This window comes from Ochotona princeps, chromosome 4 (genome assembly GCF_030435755.1).
Source record: "Ochotona princeps isolate mOchPri1 chromosome 4, mOchPri1.hap1, whole genome shotgun sequence".
Lineage (NCBI taxonomy): Eukaryota > Metazoa > Chordata > Mammalia > Lagomorpha > Ochotonidae > Ochotona > Ochotona princeps.
Genome location: NC_080835.1, coordinates 17184792 through 17208164, shown reverse-complemented (window position 1 = coordinate 17208164; position 23373 = coordinate 17184792). Strand labels below are relative to the sequence as shown.

The window sequence follows — 23373 nt, the reverse complement described above, 5'->3', positions numbered from 1 at the left end:
CATTGTACAGAAAGGAAAAGCAAGACCGGTAGGCGACCTGATTCATTGAAGACTGCCTGAAAGCTGGAACTTCCCTGTGCCACCTTGCTTCTGCCACGCAGCTCTTGCCCCTCTGCCTGCCTGGCTCTCCCACCCCGTCTTGGGCCGGATCTTAATGTTTTGTTTTTTTAAATCCCCACCGCTCACTGGTCTGCAAGGTGATTGTCTCCCATCGTCTCTGGTTTCCCAGCAGTTTTTTTCCCTGTGAATGCTCTGGCAGGTTTTCTGTGAAGCCGGAAACTTGGTTCTGCCAACCTGGGCTCTGCCTGAGAGGCCCAGTCAGGGGCTGGGGAGTGAGTCCTCCTCCGCTGAGCGTCAGACGCGTGCCAGGCCTTGCCCTGAGCTCTTTGAAGACAGCCATGATGTTAGTCCCCCGCCACCCCACCCCCTCAACACACACGCCCCATTCCACAGATGAGAATGCTGAGGTAGTCCTGGAACCGAAACCACTTGCCTAAGGTCAATCCCAAGCTCCCAAGCTCCCAAGCTGGGCTGGGTCTAGGGTAGCAGTAAGTCTTGGCCTGGAAGAGGCTGGGCAGCCTTTGCATACCCACCACTCATGCACACCCTTTCACACACACAGCCTTCTTGGGAGGCAGCCGGGTCCTGAGAGACTGCCGCTGCTGGTTGCTGCCTGGTTGTATGATCCTGGGCAGGCCCCACCTGCCCCCTTGTGTACTTCCGGGTCCCCATTTCCTGTAATGATTACTTGTGCTTTATGGTGCTGGCAGCGATACTTTCCCACGTCCTTATCTGTTTTCCCCCTCCCCCCTTACCCCAGCCTGCCAGTGCCCTGTGCAGCTAACAGGGAGCAGTTATTGCTAAGCCCATTTGACAGGCAAGGCCAGGGTGCCCGAGCAGTGCCCGGGTCTGCCTGCTGTAGGGGTAGTATGTGTTCACGCCAGAACTTGAAGCAGGGCTGGTCTATCACCCAGGCTGCCTTCCCGGCACTGAGCTGAGTCGGTGGGTTCTGGGTGTGAGAGACCCTGGGACCCCGGGACACGCCACCCTGCGATCCTTGGTCACAGGTCCCTGCCCAGACCCTACCAGTTGAGGTCCCTGATAGGGCTGGTAGATAGAGAGGCCCAGTCCAGGTCCTTGCCCCTGGTTCAGCTCCTGCCTTCCAGTGGGTGGGTGGTGGGGATGGAATTTGCCTGTTTCTGAAATATACTGGGCAGAATTTTCCACCTCGCTGCCTGGGCCATGTGGCTCAGTGAATGCGTCCTCTCCACCAGGTTCCTAACTGGGTCTTCCTGGTTTCCGCAGGCCCAGCTCCAGCCTGAGTGGGAGCTCTGGGCCTCTGGCCAAGCCGCCTCCTAGGTTCTGGGCAGCAGGTGAACTGTCTAACTAGCTCCACTGACTCCTGGGCTTGGCCCCAGAGCAGGTACAGTGATGTGGATGTGAGTCCAGGCCCCCAGCCAGTGCTCTGCGGGAGCTGAGTGAGATTGCCGGGAACTGTGCTTACTGGGAAGAGCTGAGCCTTAGATTTGTGACTCTCAGGCTTGGAAACCTTAGTGAATCTTTACTCAGCCTTGCGAATACAAACAGCGTGTTGCTCCTACAGGGGCACGTTAGATAAAGATCTTAGAAGAGCCCTGGCTTTCCAATCTATAGAAGGGGTGGGGAGGACTCACATTCCCTGTGCTTTCCTGACCAGAGCCCCAACAACTAGCAGGCAGCTTCGTGGCAGGTGGGTAGGTAGAGGGACTGACCAGTGGCTGCTCATTTGCATATGCCCTTTCCCAGTGGGTGCCTGGAAGCTCACAGGGCCAGTTTGCCCTTGGCTCTGGGACCGGATTGGCTGGGCTCCCCTAGGGTAGCAGCTGCTCTGTAGCTACTTTCTTTGTGGAGTCAGGCCGAGGCCCTGCCAGGCTCTGTCTTTGATTGTTTGGCCATCACATGTCCCTTGTCTGACACCTTGGATTGCTGGGAGCACAGCTCCATCCCCACCCCTGCTTCCTAGTCCCCTTCGAGCCGTTAATTCTGTTCCTTATCATTTCTATCTGTCTGTCCCTGGATCCCAGTGCACCGTGTTGTAGAACCTTCTCACAGTGATAATCATCACCGCACTTCCCCTGATTGTGTTGGGATGTTTTCCCCTCCACCCTCACACCTCTCCCCCTCCATCCCCCACTAGTTCTTGGTTCAATTTGGCCTCTCAGAGCTACAGTCTTGGAATCAGGAGTGGGAAGTGGAAACCCCCAAGTTTAGGGGGGCATGGAGTGGGAAGGCAGCATGCTAGGGCTCTAAGGACCAGGGTAGAAGGTCCCAGGTTCTGGCTTTAGGAGCTGGTGTGGGGACTGTACCACGCTACACAGAGAGGTTAGCTGAGTCTAGGGAAGGGACTTGGGAGTGGCTGGTGATGTGAGGGGGGATCTGCTGGGCCATTTCTCCTTCTCTCCCTGTGGGGAGATTCCTTAAGTGTAGGAGATTCCATGGGGAGTCCATTGGGGACTCTGGGTGCATAGTGACTTGGTCACCTGTCTTTGTTCCTGCTTCGTTTCTGGGGAATCTTCAGGAGTCCCTGAAGACCAGAGAGGGCCTGAACTGCGCAGATAGGAGCCCTGCGCGCAGAGGGGCCCAGCTCTCTGTTCCTTTGTTTGCTTTTCACTCTAAGCTCTACAACCTTCCCCTGTGTCTTTCTGGCACCCCCCTCCCCATGCCCAGCCCCCCCATATGCACCTCTAACTCCAGAGCATCTCTCAGTCAAGACCTGAGCAAGGGCTAAGGTCCTGAGGCCGCCCTGGAAGAGGCTGCTCAGGCTGTGGATACCCCACAATCCCAGAGGAGCCCACAAGGCCCTGGGGAGGGGGTGCCAGGCGGCCGCGCCAGCCTCCTCCGTTACTGCTCCTGCCCTGTCTGCCAAGTGCCAGTGCTGATTAAATGGCCACCTCCCTCAGCCTGGGAACTGAATGTGTGTGGGGGCCCTCTGGGCGAGAAGGCACAACCCTTCATTCCAGTCTGAGAGGTCCGGATGGCTGCAGTTAGACCATGGCAATGGATTCTCCTTCCCAGCGTGGGCTGGCAAGGCCTGTGACTTCTGTGAGGCTGCTCTGTGTTTTCTGGTTGCTCCTGGAGTTTGTGCAGGAGTGTTCTGGGAATGCTGCCTGAGGGAGGTGGCATTTCAGCTGCCATGTCTCTTTCCCGCTGAGCACCATGCCTGGGGAGGGTGTGATGGGACTGAAGGGTTTGCCCGCTGCCGGGTGGGGTCCCTGATTAGACTCCTCTCCCTTTCCCTAATCACCCTCCTCACCGCCTACACCCAGCCAGGCTCTCGGGAGGAGCTCTGGCCTACAATTTAACCTTTTGTTAGTCACCTTGTGTGCAAGTGGATCAGGCTCTGTGGGATGGTTGAGGGCCAAGGCTGGGCTGCAGGACCCCTGCTGACTTCGTTTTGGGCCTCAGTGGGGGTCCTTTGCTCCCTGCCTTTTATAACTGTTTCTGCAGGCAGCAGGGTGGTCTGGACCACACTCTCGGGGTTCAACTCTCAAATGCACACAGAACTGAGGAAAGACCTTTGGCTACACCAGGACTCTGTTTCTTGGGCTGGGAAATGGGGTCAGGAACTATGCTCATCCAGTTGGAGTGCAGCCTGGATGTCCCAAGTGCCCGGGAATGCCCTGCATGGCCCCTGGCAGGGAGTAGTGAGCTGCTGTGTGCTTAAGTCCACGTGGCACAACCAGGCTTGTCCCTGGAGAATGAACTCGGGCAGAATGCCCAAGCACCAGAGCGGGCATATCTCTGCCCCTTTCCAGGTATGTATTGTGCCAGGCTGGGGTCTTCCTGCAGGCAGGGACAACACTGACACAATCATTTCCAGTGTCCAGCTCGGGACCAGTCTGCAGTGGGCACAGTGAATGGCAGTGGGCAGTGACTGGGGATGGGAACCGATCAGGGAATGGCTACATGAGAGCACCCTGGTGGGAAGTGTAACCCCTCACTTGTGCCCACCTTGGGTACATGAAATGTTCATTCCTGGGGTGGAAGGGAAAGGCATGTTATTCCCTTAGAGGATTGGGTTCCTGTCCAGATGCTTTGGCCTGGCCCTGTGTGTCTGTCTGGCTCATACCTGGGGATGAGTAGGGACTGAGACCTGAGCTGTCAATGTGTTTTTAAGCTGCGGGTGCCTGTGCCTTGTCCCCTCTCCAATCTCATGCACACACCCTCAAGACACACACAGTGATCTGCTCCACCAGCTTGGGAATTGCCTCATTCACACATTTGGCTCCAGTATTGCTCATACCTGGGAGGATGTGGTATGGGCAGGAAGTAATCTCCAAGCAGGTGGAACGGTAACTCTGAAGTATCAGAGTGGAGAGGTCAGCTGCACCTGTCTCCTGTGTGACGAGGACTAGTGTCATTGCCCTCCGGAGGCTTGGTGACTCTGCTTGGGATCGGGGGGTGAGATAGGGCTCATGTAGCCACACCTACCTGCTAGGTGGCCTCCTACACACGCTTCCTCTGTTTTCCTTCTGCCCTCCCTCCATTCCAAGTTCCCGCTGGTGGTAACCTTCTTGGGAAGGCTGTAGAAACCTGTGTCCCACACCTCAAAGGACATTGTTCCTGTGAAGCCTTCCTGCCACATGATGTTGGGGTGGGCTTCTTGTCATCTGGTCCAAGATGATGCCTTCCCACAGTTCCCTTGGCCCATGTCTCACTCACATACCAGGGCTTGGCAGATGATCCTGCCTTCTTCCTAGGCAAACCTTGATAGTCCATGAACAGTTAAAAATGTCATCTACTTGAAAGGTAGAGTGTTAGAGAGAGAGAGATCTTCCATCTGCTGGTTTACTCCCCAAATGCTTATAATAGCCGGGTCTCCTGTGTGGGTGGCAGGAGCCCAAGCACTTGAGGATGCATTAGTGGGAAGCTGGCTTGGAAGTCAAAGTGCCAGAACTTGAACTAGCCCACCAATGTGGGGTGTGGGAATGCCAAGCGTCATTGTGCCCCAACTCCTGTAGGCCATTTTACAGATGAGGACACTGGAGCTCAGAGCGGGTAAGTGAGTTGGTGAAGGTCACACGATGCTGTGAAACAGGTTTGGGATTTAGGCCTCGTTCAAGTCAAAGTTCATTGAGTGATCTGACATGTCATTCTGTCTCTAGCCTTGGGCCCTGGAATGTGACTGGCATCTGACAGCCCACCTGGGAATCTGGGTCCTATCAGAAGGGCCCTGGAATATTCTGGATTGTCACTCAGTGCCCCTCTCACAATGTCACTTCCCAACCAATGTGCTCCGTGAGTTGTAACCTAACCCCTCAGGGGTTACTTACTCAGTCTCTCCAGTCTGTGTCCAGTCCTAGATGTCTACCTGTCTGTTGAACAAATGCATATGTTTCTCCACATGCATCGTGATGTGAGACAGATTAGGAAACGCTGACTGCCCTAACCAATGCCCTCTCCACTCCCTGTGCATGCTGAATGTACACAGCTCCCAGAAGGGTGGACAGTCATTATCTTCTTTGGCCTTCAGTGTTTTCATCTGAGAGATGGGGACTGAACTGGATGATGTGAAAGGCCTCTTTTCTGACCTTATGATTCTGAGTTCGTGAAACTTTGAGGCTGGCTCTGCAGGTCCTGAGCAGCCTGCTAAGAAGGTCAGACACCACCAAGAAAGGGAGCCGTGGGGAGGGGGAGATCAGAAGCTACAGCTCAGCCTCAACTTGAGTCTTTGGCTGCATGAGGGCCAGATGGGAAGGCGCTGGGTGTTCATTGCTCTCGTCCACTCTGTACTGTCCCGTCAGAGTAGCTCCCTCCTCCATGGGAAGGCCCTTGTCTCTTTGCTTGGGCTTGAAATCTCTCCTGAGGAGGGCCACATCTGTTAATCTCATCAGCAGGAACATGCCAGCCAGGATTGGTGGAGCTGATCTTTTCCTTCATAACAGGAAGCCAAGAGTCATGCTATAGGGAGTTGGGGCAGGATGGGGTGGGGGAGGTCAGGCAGCAGGCAGAGGTGTGGGATACAGGGGGGGAGGTAACTGGTGGGGAGGCTCCACAGTCCACCTCCTTCACAGAGGCCACAGGTGAAGGGAAGCAGCTCTGGTGTCAAACAGATCTGAGGGGTTTTTTTTGTTTGTTTTGTTTTTGTTTTTTAAGATTTATTTATTTATTTATTGTAAAGGCAGATTTACAGAGAGGAGAGACAGAAAGATCTTCCATCTGTTGGTTCCCTCCCTAAGTGGCCCCAATGGCTGGAACTGAATGATCTGAAGCCGAGAGCCAGGAGCTTCTTCCAGGTCTCCCAAGTAGGTGCAGGGTCCTAAGGCTTTGGGCCGTCCTGTACTACCTTCTCAGGGTGAATCATCCCTCCAAGGAGTGTAGTGGGATTCAGTGGTGGTGATGACATGATGCAGATGGTGCCACATGCCGAGCAAGGCTGCCAGCCCCTATTGTTCTTGTACCCCTGGTCTCCTTCCCCTTTAGTGTCAGGGTTTATCTCAGCTCCAGATGCAGGGGCACTCAGGACAGTGGACGCCTGTCACCTGGTTCCTCGGACCATGTGACATGGGCTGTTCCTTCAGGAGCCTCCAGGACCCACATCTGTAAGGTGCACAGGGTGACACTTTGGGCTTGGCATGCTGTCATGCTTATGGAGGACCCAGCTGAGTGTGTTTCCTCCAGCTCATGGCCATGGATGTGCTCTTTTGGCCTGTGAGCAGCGGCCAGGTCCCCAAGTCTTGCCAAGTGTCACCCCTTTCTGTGACAATCCTACAAGATGGGGTGGGGTAGCATGGGGTTGACCCACTAGCACCACAGCATTCAAGGTGAGGATGCTGAATCCCAGAGTGGTTCAGGGGCTCCCAGCGTCAAGGTCCCAGAGGAAGAAAAAAGCAGAGCAGAGGCTCAAAACCCAAGTCTTCTAAGGACGCTCCCAATGCTGCTCCGTGGCCTCAACTTTCCCGTGACCCAGTTAAGGCTTTTTCCCTCCCCCTCCCCGCCCCCTTCTCTTGTCCCAGCAACAACAACAACAACCAAAAGTTAAGACCAGAGATTAAAACATAAGATAGTCACAGGTCAAAAAGCCAAGCCTGGGAGTCAGCTGGTATATCAGGAAACGTATCACCTGTCAAATGTGCAAGCAAACACAGCCTCCCAGGACCCGCCTCTTTCCATGGGCCAATAGGACAAAGTCCAGAGCTGGGAGGGCCAGGAGGCTGGCCAGCCTGCAGGTGCAGGTGCAGTCCCTGTGTGGACGACTGGCTCTTGGAGCAACGCAAGGCCTAGCCAGGCTAGGTTTTCTCCTCTGCTTTCTGCCTCAGGGTTCCCACGGGGATCATCCACTCCAGGCTCACCAAACAGGCTGGAGCAGGGAGCCTTAAGCAGGGCTTGTGACCCCACCCCTGTGGAGGGCAGAGCCCACAACCCCTCCCACAGCTTAGGCTGCCCCACCTGAACTACTTCACCCCCACATGCTGCTGCCCTAGAGAGCAGCAGTGGTCATTCCTGGGCACAAAGGCCTCCTGGCTGGGCCATGTCTCAAGGCTGGATCCAGGCCTTGGGGGCCAGGGGAAGGGCACAGGGTAGGGTGAGGGTGGTGGTGGAATGTGCTTCATGAAGATCTTGGTTAGGAAATCAACAGTTTCTGGGTAATCTTCATCACCACCGAAATCATTATCATCATCATCATCATCATTTATTTGGCACTTACTGGATCCAGGCCTTTTCACAGACACGGACTACTTTAAGCCTCCCTGTAACCCATCATTAAGCCCATTTTACAGGTGGGAAAGTCAAGCCGCAGGGCAACATGATTGTCTGAGGCCATGCCACTGGCAAGATGTGGCAGACATGGCCTTTTCAGGCAGGGAAGAAGGGAGGAGAGGGCCACCTGCTGGCAGTTAGTTGATATCTGTGTGGCGGGTGGGGTCAGCATCTTCCGTTCCTTGTGTCCTGGGGTCAGGTTTATGGCAGAGCTAGGGGTGGGACCCAAGGGGCCAGCTGTGTAGCTCTGAGTCCAAGGTTGTTTATACCATTCCACCATGTGGAAGACCTGGGGAACAGGGCAGGACAGCAGGGAGAGAGAGAGACAGAGAGAGAGAGAGAGAGAGAGAGAGAACTAACTCTGGCCAGGGAATGCCTGAGCGCTTTGCTGTGCAGCCTGTAGTCTCTGAGCTCCTCAGAAAGAACACAGGAAGCTTCCGCCAAGGTCACGTGTGCGCACACGCACACACACGTACATGCCAGGTACTTTGTCCCTAGCCAGGATGCCCAGCCCTGCCTGCAGCCCACTCACGAGCAGAATCTCCGAGCCTCATTGAAGCTTCTTTTACCCCTGGAGGAGCTATTAAGACCCTGATTGCCAGTCTGACCCTCCCCACGAAAAGAGAACAACTCACAGGACTTTTGACAGAAGGGATCTGGACCTTTCCAACGAGCAGCCAAAATGAGGGGGAAGGTGCTCTGGGGTGTTTGGGAGCAGGAGGAGTCAGGCCTGTGACCCCTGAGCCTGGAGGGAAGTATGTGCTTGTCTGTCTGCTTGCATCTTCCCTAGGGAGAGAGCATCCATGGCTCCCACTTACTTCTCTGACTCTAGGAGGTTAAAGTCCAATCTTGGGGAATACAGCAGCCCCCCTCTGTCATCCATTGATGTCACTTCGCAGGCCAGGAGAAGTTGTAGGATCAAAGTCAGTTTTTCTTGTCTCTTGTCCGGAACCTTTCCTGCCGTCTTCGAGGCCTGGTTCTATTCTTTGCTACACATACACACAGAGCACGTGCTGCCAGCTAGGTGCTGAGCTGGGCTGTGGACACAGGGTCCTTGAGACAGGCAGGGTCCCTGCTCTGAAAGAAACCTATGTCTAGGAGGGGGCCCAAGCATGTGAGTGAGCAGATCATGTCCCTGCAATGAGACTCAGTGACAACCCCAGAGGTCAAACCTGGTAGCATCCCCTGGGAGAAGCCAGGCCTCATCCTTGGAGATTCAGAGGACTTAGGGAGGGACTGGGGACTCGAACCCTGGCCTGATTTTTTTTTTTAGTGTGTAGCCGAGGTTAAGGACTGCTGTATAAATCAGGGAGGGCCTCCAGGAAGAGGGGTTCCAGTCCTCTGAGCCCGGAGCCTTGAGGAAGTGGGGATGGGGAGCACTTCTGGCAGAGAAACCTCACCTGGCAAGGCCCTGTGGTTGGTGATGGCTGAGTGTGCCCACAGATGAGTGATTGTGTGAAAGGGGCCATGTGGGAAGTGGTTGAAGAGGGCAGGGCCCTGCAGCCCCATGGAGAATCAGGCTGTTAGCAAGAATGAGGCCTGGGAGGGCCACAGGCAGGTGCCACGAGGAATGATGGATGGATTGGGGCGGTGCTGCTCAAGGTGCCCTCCTGCTACATGGAGAAGCCACGGCTGCAGGAGGAGTTCTGGATTGCACAGAGGACCAGGCATGGCTCTTGGGTGTCTACTCTGAGCTCTGTGTTGATGGAGGGGCTGCCACCGACACCCCTTCTTTGCCTTGGGGTGTTTCATGTGGTGTGAAGAGCTCCAAAGTTAGAGGCCTTCCTGTGCATCTGCGGCTGACTCCTGGGCAGCGTTGGCAGGAGGCCCCACACTCAGTGCCTCTCGGGGTGGGGCCAAGGCCAGCCAGGACAGCAGTGCCATTGTTCTGAACAATGTGTCTGTCTTCTAGGACTACACTCTGAGAAGCTGTTCCAGAGAACGCCATTCTGCGCCAAGTGTAACAGTGGACAGGTAAGCAGCTGGGTCCAGGGAAGGCAGGTGCCTATGGGAGGTCACGTGTCCCTGCCATGCAGGAACTGAGTTCTAACCCCAATTCTGGGTGTGGAGGTGCCATGACCCCACCCTAATTCCCACTCACTGTCCCCTCAAGGCTACTGGGGGAACATCTGGGTTCTCAGGTTGGGGGTAGGTGCAGGTGCAGGACAAACTCAGCTTCCCTACCTGCAGGTTGGATTCACAAGGGCCCCACACAGAGAAGGGGTCCTCTAGAAGATACACTCTTTCCCCACTCCTGCCTCCCATTCCCAGTGGCTCCAGTGGAAGTGAGAGAGGCTTGGTAGGAAGTCCTGGCATCGGTGAGCAGGCTCATATGGGCCCACCTTATACATCCTCACCATCACCCACGGGTGAGGACAGGAGAGACCTGGAAACACTCAGCTGTCTCCCTTACGTGACTGAATGTTTAAAGTCTTGGTTTTTCTTGGCGGCCGTCCACCCTCTCCTGTTTTGATCCATCTATCTGTCCACACTCCTAGCCATCCTTACATCTAACCTGTTGCTCATGATGCTTCCGTTTACGTACATACCTCACAGCTATCCACTCACACATCCTTCCTTCTACCCAGGTAGCCCTCTCCCACTCCCTCCTTCCCTACTTTCCTCCCTCTTATCCATCCACCCCCCTCCATCCAACCCTTCATCCATCCTCCCACCCAGCCAGCCATCATTCCATCCATTCATTCTACCCATCCACCATCCATCAGCCCACTCATCCACCTATGCACACATCCATCTGCTCATCCAGCCATCTGTCTGTCGAGTCTTCCATGTGATGACCTTTGTTGGAAGCTTTCTTTAAGGTCTTGCAGTCCTCAGGAAGGTGGACAAGGATGCGGAGCAAGGCTGGATAATGTGCTGAGTTGTAGCTGCTATTGGTTGACATCCTGTCCCTCGCTGGGCATTTCCCTCGCATTCTCTAATTGAATGCCTGGACCAATCTGCAAAATACATTGTGTCTTCATCATTTCACAGAACCATACAGGGAAGCTCAGCAAGTTAAATTGCTTGTCCCACATCACACAGTCAGGAGGTGATAAAACTCAGGCAGTGTTTTGGGGAGCTGCTCCAATATCCTGTGGTTTTGAAAGGAAGCAGAGAGAGAGAATGCCCCCAACTTATAGGTGTCTTGGAGACTTAGGGGTAGCAGAGGTGACAGGGCTGGCTGACATCCCTGTAGGAGGGGTTGTTTCAGAGTATGAAAGATGAACAGAAGCTAAGAAAGTTGTGCAGATGGGTTTGGTATGAAATAATACAGTTGATCAGTTTGAGCTTTGGTTGCTTGGAAACCTGCTGTACCTGCTGTGGTGCATAACATGTAGTGCATAGCATGCACTTGACTCTTCTATCTCGCACACCCCGACCCCAGAACTCCTCAGAAGGTTCCCTGAGGTCTCACCTGACTCTTACACTCTTGTGTGGTCAACTTCTCTAACTCACCAAGCAGGAAGGTGTGGGCAGCCCCTCCAGTGTTTGCAAAAGGTGTATACAGAGAGTGTAACTCTGGGAACACTGTTTGCTAAGTTTCATCTGTCTGCGCAATGCTTGCCCCTCACTTCCGCCAGTGCTGTGCGAACTGATGATAATGGGCTAGATGCTAACCCTGGGTTTTCTGCACGGTGGTTATGTTGCGTGCACCCCATATTGAATTGCCCAGGTGGAGTCCCAGCTACTTTGCTTCTGATCTAACTCCCTGCTGATGTACACCCCGAGAGATGCTGAAGAATGGCTCAATTATTTAAGTGTTTGTTCTCTACCACCCGTGTGGGAGACTCAGATGGAATTCCAGGCCCCTGGTTTGACCTGGCCTAGCTGTTGGTGACAGCTGAGTACTCGCTCGTTGTCTCATTTCAAATAAGTTGAAAGGACGTAAATAAAAGTGAAAAAAAAATACATTTTTAAATGATGCTATTCCCAGCTCTGGCTTACTAAGCCCAGACAACAACAGGCACTGATCTCACCTTCTTGTTGCCATAGCAGGGAGGAGGCCCAAGAGGTGGCTTTCATGTGGCCCACCTGTTGGCGGAGTGAGGATTTGAACCTTTGTCCAGGAATCCTGTTGTCAAGCTGCATTGGTTCCTTATACTAATTCTCCTCCCGCCCCAGCTCCCAGGCCAGGGCAGTCATGACCTTCATTGCCTCTTACAGAGGCTTTCCTGGATGCCCTTAAAGGGCCAGGCAGTAAATGCTCTAAGCTGGGGAGCTTGGGTGTGTGCCAGTACAACTGAATTTACAGACACAAAAATTTGAATTCCATGGAATTGTCCTGCATTACAAAATGTTTTTTTCTTCCCCCAACTATTTCAAATCTGTTCTTAGTTCATTGCTGTATGAGAAGTAGGCAGCCAGCTGAACTTGTGAGAGACAAGAGCCCAGCCTAGGGGAACCCAGAGGCCAAAATAGTGGGTAAGGCCAGTTTGGCAGCATTGTGGGGGTGGCTAGGTAGCGAGATCTCCCAGCCTTCTCCTGGCCAGCCCAGCTGAGCCCCCTTCCTGGACAAAGAATTCCTGGAGAGTCCTGGCTTCTCCCTGGATGAGGACCTTGGCAGTGGAAAGATCTGCGGCCGTGCCATACAGCACTGCCTATGAGCTGTGTGACTTGGGTGGGCTACTCAGCCTATCTGAGCCTTGGCTTCTCCAGGGACAGGAATATCCACCTCCAGGCTGGGGCAGGTGTTGGTCTAGCAGTAAAGACAATGATTGAGATGACCGCAGCTCAGGTTAGTGTGGCTCGGTGTGAGTTTTGGCTCTGCTCCCCACTCCAACTTTGTGTGAATGAACACCCTGCGAGGCAGCAGGTGGTGGCTTCCACTGTCGGGTCTCTGTCGCTTCCGCGGGAGACCCACCCTGAATTCCCACTCCTGGCGCTGGCCCAGCCCCAGCTGTTGTGTGTAAAATCAATGGACATAAACAACTTGAAGAGGCACTGACGTATGAGAGTGACGGCCTGGGGCTGAGAGCATGCACTGGCACCACTCTGCCCCTAGCACACTCATGTTCATGTTCAGGCTTTCCTGTGATGCCTGCAAGGCTGCCCCAGGGATGGCCTTGACCCTGAGGACATGAGGACCAGGGCTGGTCATGCTCAGCCTGTTTCACAAGGCCACTGGGACACGAGATGAAGTCCCTGTGGAGAGTGTGGCTCATCTGTGGGCTGTCCCTCAGGACATGGCCTATGCCTCATTCCCAGCCCCTGAACTTGGGATCCTGAAAGATCCATTCAAGCTCATCTTGTCCTTTGCTTGTATGCCTCTCTTGCTGGGGAACTCACCACCAGCAAGATGACTCTTTGTTTCTCTGGGCAGCTGTGCTTCCAGTTGTCCCTTGGCCTGTGCTTTAGAAAGCCAGCTGTGGAGTGTGATGTCTAGCTGATGGATGGAGCTGAGCTGTGCCCCTTGGGAGACTAACCCTCCCTATAGCCACCCCCTCTGCAGGTACACAAAGATGTTGCTGAGCTCCCATCTGGCAAAGAGGTGAGAAGAGTAACATTCATTAGCATGGCCAGAAGTGGGCAAGGGGGCCCAGCATGGCCTCACAATGTGGTGCAGGCTGGGGAGAAGATGCCCGGCATTGGGCCCTCTTCCCACTCTGCTCCAGGACAATGGGAACACAGCTGGATCTGGTGCCTGCTCTCAACCCCCTAGGCCGGCCTGCCCACATGCAGCTGTCCCTGGCCAGCTGTCCCTGGCCTTGGCTGCCCGGCACTGACTGCTCCTGCCCCACGAAGGCATCTGTCAGTCTGACATTGTCTGACCTCAGGAGAGGGCTGTGGGCAGACTGCCTTGGGCTTCCCCTTAAAATGTATAAATATATATAATGTATCTGAAAGGCAGAGCAACAGGGAGAAGGGACAGACACAGAGAGAGCTTGTCCATCTGCTTAGTTCACTGCCTAGATGCTGGCAGCAGCCAGACCCAGGCCAGGCCAAAGCTGGGAGTCCACAACTTCATCCGATCTCCCACGTGGGTGGCAGGTGCGTAAGTACTTGGGCCATCCTGCTGGTTAGAAGCAGAGCATCTAGGCCTCGAACCAAGGCTCCCCTGGAAGGCTCATGTCCCAAGTGGTGGTTTACCCCACTATACTCCACCACTAGCCCTTCTGACTCCTCTCTTCTCCCCTGGGTCCCCAAGGGTCTTCCCATGAGGAGGGGCTCAGTGTACTGGGCAGAGTTCGTCATTTCAGAAGCACAGCATGAGGGGATGGTGGTAACTTAGAAATTACCTGTGTGTCTATTCTTAGAAGATGGCTGAGTGCTTGGCAATAGGTTTGTACCTGGGACTTTAACCCGGGTTTGTTGGGGATCAATGTGGGCTTCCTGGGGTCCACCAATCACTAGGCATTATTTGTTTCTTTTTAAAAAGTTATGTATTTTTATTAGGAAGACAGATTTTATAGAAGAAGGAGAGACAGAGAAAGATCTTCTACCTGCTGGTTCATTCCCCAAGTGGCCACAACAGTTTGACCTGAGCCAATCTGAAGCCAGGATCCAGGAGCTTCTTCTGGGTCTACCAGGTGGATGCAGGGTCCTAAAGCTTTGGACCATCCTCAACTGCTTTCCCAGGCCACAAACAGGGAGCTGGATGGGAAATGGAGCAGCCAGGATATGAACTGGTGCCCGTATGGGATGCTGGCACTTGAAGGTGGAGGGCTAGCCAGTTGAGCCATTGTGGAGACCCCTAGATATTATTTGTTAAGTGCTATGCAGACATTCATTTTCTGGGGGTACCTTTGGCCTCCATGGGGCTGATGTGTACTGTCCAGAAGGGTGGAGTCCCATGTGACATAATGTGATCTGATGTAAAATTCTGTTGTACACAGGAGCATTTTATCAGCATGTGGATTATGTATAGAGGAGCGAAGACAGCAGGCAGCAAATCACTCTACAGCTGAGGCCAGTGTTCTTTGAAAGCATTTGTTATACTCGCGCTGTGTACACACACCTGTTATATACACACAGTCAAGTTATGTGCAGTTCCACACAGTCATGTATTATGTGTCCTCACCTCATGAGTGCACAACTCACATGCTTTATATACACGCATTTGCACATTATAAATAAGGCATTCCACATGCACAATCATACATGTTCTATACATAGTTATGTGTACATATTTTGTGTACACACAATCTGTACTTTGACCTGAAGGCTGCTAGTATGATGGCATTTTTCATCTCTAGGTGAGATAATGATTTTTGTTTGAGTTGGGCTTCTCAGTACTTCTTAGATGTTCTGTGCTGCACGATTGTTTTCTTGTGAGTAAAAAGGAGGGGGATACTTTGCCCACTTTTTGAGAAGGTGGAACTTCTCTTCTTGGCTGCCAGCCAGGTGTCAGGCGGCCAATATTGCTTGTGGTCCACGCTTCCCGGCTGCATGACTGGGGCCACTCACCCAGCCTCTCTAAGCTTCGGAGTCCCCTAGAGTGGGGACAGCGTTCATCCCTACCTTGTGGGGTGGCTGTGGGGGCCACCCAAGATGATGGAGCCAGGGACACAGGTGTTGTTAGCTTCAGCTGCCTCCCTGGGCTGCACCTGCGCCTCTCCCCTCATGGCACCCCCGACCCTGCACCGACCTATCTGCCTCCTCTCTCGTCCCCAGGGAGCTCCAGGACCAGCAGCATGGGGGCAGCCTGCATCAAAGTCACCAAGTACTTCCTCTTCCTCTTCAACCTGCTCTTCTTCGTAAGTATGGCTTGGTACCTCCCTTCCTGCTTCTCCTGGAGTGAGCCCCTGGCCCAGACCTCCAGAGAACAGTGGCTGGGGCTGGAGACAGAGGGTGGCTCATGGGATTGAGTGGAGGCAGCCAGGAGATTCCCAGAATTCCTGGTAAAAGACCAGATTGCTCTCCTAGGCCTTTCCCTGTCATGGAGCCTTCAGAGCTTGTGCTGACCAAGGCTGGTGGGAGTGTAGGCAAAGGCAAGAACCAGGGCTCCCCTGCCTCAGTGGTGGAGTTGGAAGAAGATTCTGGCATCTCTGAACCTGTTCTGGCCACCACCTTCTATGTCAAGAACATCCTGTCGCAGCCTCAGGCCTCTTGGTCTGTCACACTCCCTGGATGCGACTCCAGGGAGAGCAAGGGACTCTTAGCTCTGGCTCAGACCCAGGACATAGTGCCCATTCCCACACCAGGTCATCAGAGCCTCAGGGCTGCCCAGATATTAGTTTCATAGCAACATCTGGAGCTGTTTTTCTGGGGACCTGGTTTTCCTCTCTGACTTGGCCTCTCCTGATTGATGCAGGAGCTGTGGGAGGTGCCAGGATGTGGGGAGTGTTGGTCGGGAAGTACAGGTGGTTTAGAGAGGCCTTGACAGCTGGGGATTGGGCTGGGCTAATCTGAAACCAGGAGCCAGGAGCTTCTTCCCAGTCCCTCATCTGGGTGTAGAGGCCCAAGGACTTGGGCCATCCTCTGTTGCTTTCCAGGCAATAAGCAGGCAGCTGGTTTGGAAATGGAGTGGGTGACGTTGAGCTGGGCACAAATGGAGGGGACTTGTGAAGAATCATGGTTCCTCCCAGGGGTCCTTCTGCCTTCAGATTTCACAAAGTTGTTATTTGAACACTAATGAAAAGGCTCACAAAGTTTCTGGAAATTGACTGTGAAAATGTTTTTGTTTGCTGTGATTTCTGCAATACCACAAGGTACATGGTTCTATGTTATAGCTTAGAATTATTTGTACTCTTCAGAAACAGAATGTAGAAAAGAAGAACAAAAATATAATGTAGCACATCTCCATTTCAACATGGCATTTTTAAAATCCCCAAATTCTGGTGAAATTACTGTAGAAATATAGTAGGAAAAAAAAAAGCACAGATCTTTTTGTAAATAGAAAACAAGTAGAAAAATATAGTGCAGATGAGACGGAAGCTGAAGGAAATGACTGATCACACGATTTAACATAGGTGAAGGACTTTGCTGCCTGTAAAGATAAGTAGACATGAGAATCAAGATGGAAGAATAGGGTAAGTATACATTTAAACAGACAGAGAAATGTTAGCTGGTGTGAAGTAGAGAGGGCACATTCTGGGAAATAGGAGAGGACAGAATGACAGCAGAGGTGCACATGGAGACTGACAGACACAGGAGAACAGCAGACACAACGGTGTGGTGTTGCAGTGACAGATACCATAGCTACATTCAGCAAGTGATGATTTGAACTCCACCAGCAGCCGGAACTCTACCAGCAACATGGTGGGAAGGGACTTTCACTGGGAGCTCAGCAGGTGAACCCAGACAAAGAATTGCCTGTCCTGCTGGTCTGTTTGATTTGATCAGGAGCAGAGACAGAGCATCAGGTCCCAGACAGGCGGTGTGGGAACAGGGTGGATTTCGCAGTCCACTCTGCCCTCTAGAGCCAAATCGGACGCCATTTTGCAAAGGCAGGCAAAGGCTATGGACAGTATTGTGCATGTACTGGACTGGCAGTGAACTCATTTCTGACTCAGTGAACTGCAGCAACGTGGCATTCTACAGGTTCCACCCAAGACAGGTCTGGGTAGCCCTCAGATCTGACGGCTAGCAGATCAAGAACTGAAGTAATGGTACGTCAGGTGCCATTTTGCACACTGTGGCAATAGCTTTAGGACTGCAGGGGACAACAGTGAGCTGTGCATGCATTGAGCTGGGAGCAAACTCACTGAGCTCAGTGCATTGTATTGGTCCCACAGGGAAATAATACTGACTTTGGCATTGTATGGGCCAAAATAGGTCTGTGTGGCCCCCAGACCTAAGGCCAACAGATTCCGGCAAGATCAGCATCACTAACAATGTAGTTATATAGGACACATGATGTCTCCCTAATTCTGGGAACTTCTGTAGCAGGAAGTTGAAGAAAGGTTGTACAGACAATGGTGCAGCCTCAACATGGTATTATAGGAGCTGGAGGCTGGTGAGCCAGGAGCTGGGACTATGAAACCATGGTGGGAATCAAACATAAGAACCCAGACCTGGAACTCGCTGGAGGGAGTGGCACATTGACTGCAAACAGACAGCCATGTACCAACCACAATAAGTAAAATAGAACTATAGACCTGTGGGTGACACAGCTTAGAAACCTGCCTCAAGGAGAAGAATCTGCTAACCTGAAATACAATGACCAAGAGCCAAAGAAGAGACAAGGCACAATGAATATTACTGCAGACTCCCCTGCAAAGAAGCAAAAGCCTTTGCCAACCTCAGATTTAACTGAGGAAGACATTTAGGAAATGGGGGATACAGAATTCAAAACACGTGTTATAAAGCTTCTTCTCAACGAGAAGTACATAATATAGGAGTTGAAGAAATGTAAGGAACATGTAACACAGGGAATGAATCAAATGAAAGCTGATATATCAGAAATGAAGAATGTAGTGGAGCAAATTAGAAGTATAGTGGACAGTCTCCAAAATAGAATGAAGGAGGCAGAAGAAAGAATTAGAAGATATTTCCTGTCACCGGGAGGAAACAAACAAAAAGCTAGAAACAGAGCTGGGTCAAGCTAAAAAAAAGTATTCAAGAACTGAAAGATACTATTAAAAGGCCAAATATCAGAGTTTTAGGAGTCCCAGGAGCTGCAGAAAGAGAAGCTTGGATTAAAGGTGTATTTAATGAAAAATTTCCCTAGTCTAGAGAAAGAATTGGGAAACAACATCCAGGAGGGATGCAGAACTCCCAATAGGATTAACCAAAAGTGATGTTCAACATGACACATAATAATCAAACTCTCTTCAATCGAAATAAGGAAAAGATCCTTAAATGTGCACATGAAAAAAAAAATCAAACATAGAGAGGAATGCCAGTTAAATCCACAGGAGACCTCTCACAGGAAACTCAGGAAACTCTACAGGCAAGAAGAGAATGGAGCAACATATTTCAGATTCTAAAAGCAAAAAAATTGTCAGCCCAGGATATGTACCCAGCAAAGCTTTCCTGTGTCTTTGACAATGAAATAAAATTCTTCCACAGTAAAGGAAAGTTAAAAGAATATGCCTCTTCCAAACCTGCCCTACAAATGATACTCAAAGATGTTCTCTTGACAGAGATGAGGAATAGCACCCACCAAAACCAAAGGCAAATGTGAAGAACATCCCAGTAAGATAACAACAGAAGACTAAATCAAAGAGCAACTCATTGCTAAAATGACAGAACCAAAGTACCACCCATTCATATTAACTCTGAGTGTAAATGGCTTAAACTCATCAATCAAATGTCATAGATGAGCAGACTGGATTAAAAAAAAAAACATCTATTTGTTGTCTACAGAAGACATATCTCACCAACAAAGATCAGCGGAAACTATATCTCATGGATCTTGATTTTTTAATTTAGTTTCATCTCTTCAAAACACTTTCTCATTAAATCATTCAATGACTCGTAGATCTTATAGTAACATCATTTTCTTCAAGAAGGTTCTTGATTTCCTTTTTCATTTCTTCAGCAAAACATCAGTCATTCAGTAGCATGTAATTTAGCTTCATGGTGTTTTAATTTTTTTTCTTCCCGTTGTTGATTCTGTTTTGTGTCTTTTCATTTAAGGGGATGTATAGTAACTGTGTCATGGAGACTATCATATCCAGATGTGAGGATACAATGCAGTATGCATCTCTACTTTCAGACAAAGATGGACTCACAATGAAACTGTTAACTATATCTTGACAATAGGATGCTGGACTCTTTGCCGTTGTGCTCATCCACAATGATGGACATATGACTATTTATGATGAAGTATACTAGAGTAATAATATAGGGGAACTCAGTGGTGGGGGGTAGGGAACTTGGGGAGGGGATAAGAGAAATACCAGGGCCTGTGGAGCTGTATCATAAAGTGATAATAATAATAATAAAAAAAAAGTTTTTACCAAAAGGAAGTGGAGTGGGTGAGTCTCGAACTGATATCCATATGGGAATCTGACATTGCAGATGGTGGCTTTACATGCTGTGCCACAGTGTCAGTACCATGCAGGGGAGGTTGTTGTATACATGTTACTCTCCTTTATCTCAAGGCACAGACACAGGTGGTTCCTGACATATACACACATACACACACGAGTGCGTGTGCACACAGACACACTCACACAAGAGCACATAGGTAGACACTCTGGAGCTGCCTGGCCTGCTGCCCACAGCCCCAGTGCAATCACAGCAGCCATCCTGGAGCCCACCCTAGGCAGGGCCTTGGCACTTGGACTCCCCCCCTTTGGTGGTCAGGACCTCCCTGGGCTGGCCCAAACCTCTGGGAAGGCAGCTGCCCAGGCAGACTAAAGCAGGCTTTGGGGTCCTGGGTCCAGCTTTGTGGGCTGCCATGGCAGGGCATGGTTAAGTGCAGGGCTTTATTCCGGGAAGCTCTGGGCTCTGTCATAGAGCATGGCAGGGCTTGGGGTTCAGGGAGTCGGGTTCTTCCTTCCTTGCAGAGATGGGGGAGGCGCTGAGACAGGGGAGGGGCCTGGCAGAGAAGGGGACCTGGTTTGGTGGTTTTGGCCAGGATATTCCTTCCTCGCCTGATCTCTGGCCATCCTATGGAAACAAGAGTGGAAACACTCTGGGCTCCAGCCAGAGCTCTGGGAGCCAGTCCATCCAGAGCTTGGCCTTCCCCCAGCTCCTCCCTGCCAGGCCTCAGCCTGTGGGAATCAGGTGTTAACTCTGTGTGTGCTGCAGCCCAGCAGGACTCCACCCTTCTACCAACGCTGCAGCTGGGGGTGGTGAGGAGCTTTGATTTCGGGAGGGTGAGGGGAAATGGAAAAGACTACCAGGGACATGTGTGTGCAAGGCCTTGCTCTGCTCTGCACCTGTTAGCTCTGTGACCACAGCACCCATGGCAGGTTGTAAATGTTACCAAAATGCCTGGGTACCAGACAAGTGCAGACTGTGTGTCCTTATCAATATTCCTGAAACAAGGGAACAACCAATCTCACGGCTGTTACGCTGCAGTGATCTGTGTGTGATCGAAGGCACGGAGGAGGGTGAGTGCTACCAGTTATATACCAATTCTGTACCGGCTCGCATACAAGGAGCTCATACATCCACAGACTAGGGAATCCTCAGGGAGTCCTGGGCCCAGATGCCTGCAGATTCCATGGTTGACACCTCCAGATGTCCATGGCCCCAGGCAGAAGAAGAGCCCTGTTGTGGAGGATGGTGGGCTTCCATCAGCTGGGTTAGACAATGAGAATGGAGGTGGGTGCCAGGCATGGCAGGGAGGTACCTCGGGGAGCAGGTTCCAAGCTGCTCAGCCTCCCTGTTGGCAAGAACTCTCCAGAGTTCTTGGGGAGGGAGGGGTCGCAGCAACGTGAGCAAATGCCCAGGTGGGGAAATGGGGTGTGTGTCGGGGTGTGGGGGCATGGAGAGTGGGCTTCTCCAGGGCACAGGACGCACATGATTCAGGTCTTTTGTGTGCATCAGGAACGGGTTACAAGGTCAGATTCACGGTTTGGGCCAACAGCTCTGGCTGCTGTGTGTGGTGAAGCAGCCCTCACTGAGCATGTATCTGTCCTTACCTGCACCCCCTTCCAATGCCAATCGCCCCATCTGCTTTTCTAGGGAGAGGGATGCTGGCCCCAAGTGTCCCCACCCAGCTGGGGCTGTGGGGTGGTTGATGTGGAGTGAGCACTGTGGCCCCATCTTTGCTTCATAAAACATGGGGGGTTTCTGAGACAAGTATTGTGATGCTGTACGTCATTGCCACTCAGGACGCCCATGTCCCATGTCAGAGGCCTGCTGAGGCATCCTGGGAGGTGGCAGGTAATAGCCCCTGTCATCCATGTGGGGGCCTAGGATGGAGTTCTGGGCTCCTGGCTTAAGCCTGGCTTAGCCATGGCTATTGTGGGGACTTTGTAGGCCAACCAGGGGACAGAAAACATCCCTGTATTTCCTTCTTCCTCCCTCTCCCCTTCTTTAGACAGGGGTTCCTGGATGGGCTTATAGCCTAATGGTTAAGACCTGTTGAGATATTCACATCCAAGTGGCTGGATTTAACTCAGCTCCAGCTCCTGACTCCAGCTTCCTGCCAATGGCGGCCCTGAGAGCCGTAGCGATGGCTCAAATGGTCGTGTTCCTGCCACTCACATGGGAAACTTCAGACGAGTTCCCAGCTTTAGTAATGGCCCAGCCCAGGCTATTGTAATTATTTGGGGAGTAAACCAGTGGTTGGAAGTGTTCTCTTTCTCAAATCATCGCCGTGATGTGCAGGCCCAGTTTGAGCAGCCACCTGGCCCAGCCTTTTCTCTGGCTGTCCTAGTCCCCATAGAACCATGAGATTGTGTTCCTTAGCCACAGCAGGCAGCTCTGTGTGTGTGTGTGTGTGTGTGTGTGTGTGTGTGTGTGTGTGTGTCGGGGGTGGGGTATCCCTGTCTGGCTTTCCCTTGGAGTGCTGGGTTGCTAGGAGGGCCATCTGGGGTTTGACTGACTTGGGATTGTCTGTCCAAAGGGAACAACAGGCTGGTCTGCCTTGCACCCACTTCAGGGAGATCTATTCTTCCCATCCAGCATTGGGAGCACAGGTGGTTAGCTGGCTAAAGGGTTCTGCCCACATGGGCCCGAGATTTGGCCTTTGCCCAGCCAGGCTTTGGAGGTGGGCTGCGATCTCTGGGAACCAAACTCCCAGATTTTGGAAAGCTCCACTTCTTTCCAGTTCACGGAGTGTAGCCCCACTCTCCAGTGTCAGTGTCCCCAAGACTGGTTTTGTGGGATAAGGTACAGGAGGGTTCCCAGATATTTGTATGGCTCACCTGCCTCCCTCTGGCCTCCAATTCCTGATGGGTGACTCTGGGGCCTCAATTTCCCCACGTGTAACATGGGGACAAAGAGAGAGGAAGTATAAGACTCCATGGTGATCCCAACGCAATAGCTCAGTGGCTAAATCTTCGCCTTGCAAGCACTGGGATCCCATATTGGCACTGGTTTGTGTCCTGGGTATTCCACTCCCCATCCTGCTACCTACTGGTGGCCTGGGAAAGCGGTAAAGGATGGCCCAAAGCACATGTGAGAGACCTGAAAGAAGCTCCTGGCTTCAGATTGGCTCAGCTCCAGCCATTGCAGCCATTAGGGAATGAACCAGCAGATGGAAGATCTTTCTGTGTCTTTCTTCATCAATCTGATGTGCCCTTCCAATTAAAAAAATCCTTTAAAAAATAAAATTGACTTTAAAATATGTTTTTAAAACAAAGACTCCATGGTGATGACTCTGGGGGTATTGGGTGGGACCCACTCCTTCATCTTCATAGCCTTCACCTGCAGTGGGCTGCAAGGGGTTTGAGGGCTCTCCCCCACTGGGTCATACTGGAGCCTGAGGAAAGACCAGGGACACAGAGCCTTCCCAACCATCATTGTCAAGTCGGACGGACTATTATGGGGGTGTTGACAGGCTTTTTCTCTGGGCAGTGCTGGTTCTCCTGACTGCCCAGGTGTTTTTGCCTGCGTACATTTTGCACCAATGCCTCCTGTGTTCTGCTGGTGGCAGCTATAGTCTCCATCACAACAGAGCAGGTTGAGCGAGGAGCCCCTGGGCCACCAGCCCCTGCCACTTTGTAACAGCCTGGGGCATTGGGATCCCAGCTGAGATGAGACCCTCCACATGGCTTATCCACCAGGGGGCTCCAGTTCAGGTCCCTGGAGATGGCCAGCCTTGTGGGTGATATGGGGACATCCCTT

General features: G+C 52.1%; 1 protein-coding gene across 2 annotated transcripts in view; it reads left to right on the top strand.

The window, feature by feature from the left end:
• The window catches only part of CD82 (CD82 molecule), a 46548-nt gene that overhangs the window by 10795 nt on the left and 12380 nt on the right, over positions 1-23373 (top strand). For both annotated transcript variants that reach the window (XM_058663137.1, XM_058663139.1), the window contains exons 2-3: positions 9653-9714; positions 15355-15437. In XM_058663137.1, coding sequence (XP_058519120.1) covers positions 15375-15437 — 63 coding nt within the window. In that variant the 5' untranslated portion in view covers positions 9653-9714; positions 15355-15374. The remainder of the gene's footprint in view (positions 1-9652; positions 9715-15354; positions 15438-23373) is intronic.